Genomic DNA, 6738 nt, shown 5'->3' with positions numbered 1-6738 from the left:
GAGGTGCAGCTCTCCAGTCAGCCTTCGCAGCCCCTCTTCTCTTTTTCCTTTCCACCCACCCTCCCTGGCCTCCTCGGATCCCTTGGCTGGGCGCTGAGGCGGAGGAAGAGGCTGGGGTCGCCACGGCGGAGGTTGTTGCCGCCACCCCCCTGCGGGGGTGGCCGGGGTTCCCGGCTGGGGGGGCACCGTTCCGGGTGAGGCGTCCACCATGGTGAGGCCCCTGAGCTGCTGCCCCCGCGCCCCCCCGGCCGCCGCTGCCTCCTGCCCCTCGGTGCTGCTGCTGCTGCTGCTCCTCCGCCTGCTCTTGCTCCTCCATCTCCAGATCGGATCGCGGTGAGGGAAAGATGAGCGAGGAGACGGCGACTTCTGACAACGAGTAAGCGCCTCATTGATCTTGATTAGTATCCCCCCCCCCTCCTTTCGACGACCCCTCCGAGACTTGGGTGCCGGAAAGCTTGCAAACCTGGAGAGTTCGGTGCATCTAATTCTGGAGATAACGTTTGATTTTTTAGCCATTTTATTTAATGGCAGCACCCCCCCCCCCCACCCCCCATGCATTTAGTTGCTTGCTCACTTTTGGGGAGGGTATTGAATGTTGGGGTGGGATGGCAGTTGTACGTCCATGAGATGGAGTAATGTGGATGGATGGTGGCGGGGTAGAAATTACCTCTTTGCCTGGAAGCCCCTGGCTTGTCCTTTTTCACTTAACATACCTATCAACATAACCTGAATATCCATCCTGTTTCCTTTATAGCTATTTCACTTGGAAACTAGTGTGTGGGAGCACCTCCTGCTGCAAACTGCTCTTGAATCTTAATTCGATGAGTCAGTGACTCTTAAATACCGATTAAGCCTCCCCCCCCCCACCTTAAACTTATGACCTGTAAGCTTCATGTAAAAAAATGGAACTAGGGAAACATTTTTAGAATTTAATGACATTAAGGACACCTGGAGTGTAGGAGATGTTGAACTGTTATATTTTACCTTTGCGAATGCTGGGCATGTCTTTACCAGGAGCATAGAAGAATATTGAATCTTAATTTTTATCCTTCAGCTGTGTTGAGAAACACCATTTACGTTGGTTTAACAGTATTTACGTTGCTGAATATGTTGATAACTTCATTAACTTCTGGACTGTCATGGTTTTAAGTTTTTATTTGGGCTGTTTGTTTTCCAAACGTAATACGTTGCCTTTTAAATATTTTTGCTTTAAAGTAACGGCTGCCGGAAGGCATAATGGTTGCGGGAACAGTTTTTATTGAGACTGGATTTAATATTCATGCAGAATGTTTGCATCGTTTTCTTGTAATTAAGTTCAAGTTTTGTTTATCTCTGGAGGATTGGAAAGAGTTAAGAGAGGACTAGTCCTAGGATGCATTCCTTTAAATCAAGTGCATTCCTCGAGTCAGACCTTTTTGAGTGGACTTTTAAATCCGAAAGCCTAGGCCTGTTTAACGTAAAATAGCTTGAGAAATGCCAAGCGGCATTTCTTCTCAACCCCCCCCACCCCCCAGCACACTCTTCTGATGAGCGGGTGTGGGAGAAGGTAGATTGCTGCAGTGTCAGTGCAGTCTAGAAGCAGAAGTGGCCGCCATGTTCTCTCTCTTTTTGTGAATCGCCCTCATTTGCATAGCACACTCTTCATTCATAAAAAAATAATTAAACATCCATCACCTTGGACATCTTGAAAGGATTTCCCAAGATAAAAACTCGAAGCTTGACGGTCTGTCTTCGTGTAGATTTTTGAGTTCAGGGAGTAAGGAGAATTCGAAGTTACAGGTTAAATTCAAAAACATACGCACACACAAACAACTACCCCTGTTCTCAGAATGTTGACACAGTTATGTGGGAAATATCAGTTCGGGGAGGTGCTGGGATCACGTGATCGCCTCCATTCATAAAATACCTGGCTGTCCATTCACAGTGCAGTACACTGTCTCATTGCCTTCCGCAGATTAGACCTACTTTGAGAGAGATCAAGAAGTATCTCAGATAACGCTTAGTTAGGGGAAAAACTGCTAAAAATCCTGAACGGAATAACGATCATTTTTACTGTTATCTTTTAAGAAAGTAGCCTGGATCAAAATGTCAAGTTCTATTTGAGAGATGGAAAAAGGCGAATTACCATATTTAAACTAAAATACTAATATTTCCTTTTTGGATGCATCTATTAGAAAAACAAATGAGGGAACGTGAATTGACACGTGTAAAATAAATTGTTTCTAAATGGGCTCTTTCTAGAATACTTGGCCATGGACATATTAAGAATCCAAGTTTTTCAAAAAGGTAGCAAAATCAGGTGGATGATACTGCTGTTAACACTGAAATGAGTAAAAGTTCCCAGTAGTTTAATCCTAAATATGTTGATATTTGAAACACCAAATGACAAGTTTTACTGAGAGGATTGTTTTTTTAAAAAATTTTAAATTTAATTAATATAAGAACTTGGCAGTTGGCTCACTCAGACTTTTAGATTTCTGCTTTCATGAATTTCTCCTGCTTTATTAATATGTTATTTCCTAGGGGCTTTGTTATGTTAGTTTTGATAGAACAGAAAAATATGCTTTAGCGTATATATTATTTCTCTAGGAGACGTTAATTCTTCCTGGGGACAAACTCTTGGGGGTTTTATTTAAAAAATTTTTTTTATTTTAGGAAGTGATGTGTTCATCTGGTAATCAGTTTTATTAGAGCCAACATTGTACATTAGCCAAATCACAAAGTGTGAACTTCTTTGGAATGTAGCTTTTATTCCAACAGTTTATCTTATTTTTAATATATATAGTAATGTTTTGAAGTGGCAATTTATTATTTATAATCATATATAGTTTGAAGAAATAAAAAATATGTATGTTATTGTAGACGCCCTTAAAGCCTCAGCATAGTAAAACCGCCCTGTGATACAGATTTTATTTGGGCCTTACATATATTTTTTTCCCCACTTTTCTCCTTTTTTAGAAGCCATAATCAATAGGAATTTAATTACATTAGAGACTGTTCTTAACACTTAAATGTTTTTTCCACCTGATTTCGGCCTTTAAAAAAAGTGAAAATCACCAGTATCTTGGGAAACTTAACTTTTTCTAGACAAATATTGTGGTAAAATCCAGTAAGGCCTTTAGAGGCCTCATTTTGAAATCCTCTAGTACATGCTCTGTTATTTGAAATTAAAGTTCTGTGTAGAGAGACAGATAGCTCTCAAAAGTTGATTGTGTATATGTATGTAATCAGTAACTAATGAAGGATTTGTTATATGTAAGACTTGATCTTACGCAGTGTCAAATTTAGGGAACGATTGGTAAAAGTCTGCTTTTCTTTTCCAAACTTCAGTAATAACTGGAACTGCATTAAAAGTGTTATTTAAAAAAATAATTTCCTCCTTGCAAGAGTAGTAATTTCAGATAATGTACAAAATAGTCTTTAAAGGGAGTAGGTAATAATGTGTGTATTTATTATTCAGATAACAAGTCTAAACATTTGATATACTATAATTAAACCTTTCCTATGATGTTGATGATGAATCCTATTCATTCATTGTATTTTTACTATGTTCCATGCACTGTAATGAATTCCTTCTTTATTATTTTATGGATATATCTGTATCCTCTGTAGAGTGGAGTTGCGTAGTAGAAACTATGATACCCTATTATGTTGTGACTTTTCTGTATCATTATTTCGTAGAACAGCTTTTGATGACTGTATTATGTGCAGTATATAATATACATTAGTTTGAACCAGTTACCTATTCTGTTATTCCTGAACAGTGCTGCATTTGATCTTGAGTTCTGTCTTCATTTAAATCTTTTACTCTTTCCTTGAGATAGTCTAGGAGTGGACTTAAAGGAGATGCAAATTTTAAGTTTTTTTCTGCTAAATTGCCCTCTAGAAAAGAAAAGCTTAGTATATGAGAGTGCTTATGTCTTGAAATGTCTGTCCAGTTCTTTTTGAAAAAATTTTTGCCAATTTTGAAGGTGGAAATGAGATCTTGTTCCTATTTTTTTTTTAATTTTTTTTTCAACTTTTATTTATTTTTTGGGACAGAGAGAGACAGAGCATGAACGGGGGAGGGGCAGAGAGAGAGGGAGACACAGAATCGGAAACAGGCTCCAGGCTCTGAGCCATCAGCCCAGAGCCTGACGCGGGGCTTGAACTCACGGACCGCGAGATCGTGACCTGGCTGAAGTCGGACGCTTAACCGACTGCGCCACCCAGGCGCCCCATCTTGTTCCTATTTTTAAAGTGCTGGGTGGTAAAATAAAATTGATTAAAAATACCCCAAAAACTAGTTAGGTTGTTTTGGGCAACCAGACTGTTTTAAAATACCATATTACACATAGAATTAGGGGCTCCTGGGTGGCTCAGTTAGTGTCCAATTGAGTGTCCAACTCTTGTCATAATGTCATGGTTGGTGAGATCAACCACCCCTGGGCTCTGTGCTGATACTGTGGAGCCTGCTTGGGATTCTCTATCTCTCTCTGCCCCTCCCTCACACCCTTCTCTCTCTCTCTCTCTCTCTCTCTCTCTCTCTCTCTCTCTCTTTTTCAAAAAAAATAATAAACTTGAAACAAATAGAATAAAGTCATCATATAGAAGGTTTTTGCAGATAATTTACCTCTTACCAACTTTCATGCAGTATGGTTTAATGTAAAGAGCATTGGACTTGGAATTGGGAGATGCCTTTTTGTCATTGTCACTAATTATTCTGTGATTCTGGACAAGTACAGCCTTTGTGGGCTTCTGTTTGCTTGTTTCATTTGAGCAGCTTGAACTAAGCATCATTATAAGCCCTTCCTGTACTAAATTACCGTAAAGTAATACAGTGATAGGCACGTTACAAGTCGCCAGACTACTTGTAACATGTGCATTGGTTAATTGATTAATTTTATTATATTGCTTTTGACATGTTTAAGCAAATAAAAGACTTCCAGTAGAAATCTGGTAGGAAGCTGAAGTAAGAGCATGAATTTTGAAGAACCAAGATACAAAATTTGAAAACACTTGGTACCTTAATAATCTGTTAAGACTTTATTATTTTAGGTTTAATAGCCATTTGTTTTTGATAATATATATACACCTCATAGATGTGAGAAGTTTGTACTGCTTTTCTTTTAAAGAAATATGGCCTCTGGATGAATAAGTGAGCAAAAGGCTATTGGGCTTAAACACCAATTTGAATAGTTCTAAAAGGAATGTCCTAAGAAGAGACTAGCTCTCATGCTTTACTTACTGGCTAAAAAGTGTCAAAAGTAAGTCTTTTCATTAGGTTTTTCATACTAATCATATTAACCTAAGACTAAGGGATAATTTTACAACTTCATTAGTTTAAGAAGTTAATGCGGATAATGAATTTTTTCATTCTTTAACAGTTAGATTTAATTCACTATTTATGAAAAGTTTTGTGTCATAGCTGCATCTTAGAGCCCAGAGCCAAAGTCATTACAAATCCCTGAGATGTTTTTGTGGCACTCAGAATGGTTTGAAATGAAAAAGATCTAGTGATGTATTTTTGTTTAAGCATTGTTCATTATTTTTGTTAAAACAGTTCATTAGCATTGGGTCTTAGACTGAGGTGTTAAATTGCTTAGACATAGGGTTTTTAGAATTGAGAGTGTTTTTTACTAATCTCTAATTGAAACTTGCTTACATTTATAATTGAAGGAAATTCCAACAAACCATAGTAGCATCAGAGGTACTTGTGACAGGCGTTAGTTTCCTAGGGCTGCCCTAATATTAACAAAGCACCACAATACTGGATGGCTTAAAACAACAGAAATTTATTGTCTCAATTCTGGAGGTTGAAAGAAAGTCCAGGAATGGCAGGGCCATGCTCCTAGTAAGCCATTAGGGGAATCCTTCCTTGTCTCTTCCTGGCCTCTGGTGGCTGATGGCAATCTTTGGCATTTCTTGGCTTGAAACTGCCTAATTCCATTTTCTGCCTTCATCATCACATGATGTTCTCCCTGTGTGTCTTCATGTGGCCATGTGACATCAGTCATTGGATTAGGAGCCTCCTCTAGTATGACCTCTTTTTTTTTTTTTATAATTTAACTTTATTTTTTATTTTTTAAAATTTACATCCAAATTAGTATATAGTGAAGCAATGATTTCAGGAGTAGATTCCTTAATGCCCCTTACCCATTTAGCCCATCCCCCCTCCCACAACCCCTCCAGCAACCCTCAGTTTATTCTCTATATTTTTATGAGTCTCTTTTGTCCCCCTCCCTGTTTTTATATTATTTTTGTTTCTCTACCTTATGTTCATCTGTTTTGTCTCTTAAAGTCCTCATATGAGTGAAGTCATATGATTTTTGCCTTTCTCTAATTTCACTTAGCATAATACCCTCCAGTTACATCCACGTAGTTGCAAATGGCAAGATTTCATTCTTTTTGATTGCCAAGTAATACTCCATTTGTGTATATATACCACATTTTCTTTACCCATTCATCCATTGATGGACGTTTGGGCTCTTTCCATACTTTCCATACTTTGGCTATCAATGGTGCTGCTATAAACATGGGGGTGCATGTGTCCCTTTGTAGGGTAGTTCTATTTTTAGTTTTTTGAGGAACCTCCATACTGTTTTCCAGAGTGGCTGTACCAGCTTGCATTCCCAACAACAATGCAAAAGAGATCCTCTTTCTCTGCATCCTTACCAACATCTGTTGTTGCCTGAGTTGTTAATGTTAGCCATTCTGACAGGTGTAAGGTGGTATTTCATTGTGGTTTTGATTTGTATT

The 6738-nt window shown here is 38.5% G+C and overlaps 1 protein-coding gene across 2 annotated transcripts in view; it reads left to right on the top strand.

The window, feature by feature from the left end:
- Positions 1 to 252: 252 nt before the first annotated feature.
- The window catches only part of SPRED1 (sprouty related EVH1 domain containing 1), a 140650-nt gene continuing 134164 nt past the window's right edge, over positions 253 to 6738 (top strand). For both annotated transcript variants that reach the window (XM_047863735.1, XM_047863734.1), the window contains exon 1: positions 253 to 376. In XM_047863735.1, the coding sequence (XP_047719691.1) occupies positions 345 to 376 (32 nt within the window). In that variant the 5' untranslated portion in view covers positions 253 to 344. The remainder of the gene's footprint in view (positions 377 to 6738) is intronic.

Source organism: Prionailurus viverrinus, chromosome B3 (assembly GCF_022837055.1).
Source record: "Prionailurus viverrinus isolate Anna chromosome B3, UM_Priviv_1.0, whole genome shotgun sequence".
Classification (NCBI taxonomy): domain Eukaryota; kingdom Metazoa; phylum Chordata; class Mammalia; order Carnivora; family Felidae; genus Prionailurus; species Prionailurus viverrinus.
The sequence above is the reverse complement of the archived record's forward strand: the minus strand, read 5'-3'. Positions and strand labels throughout refer to the sequence as shown.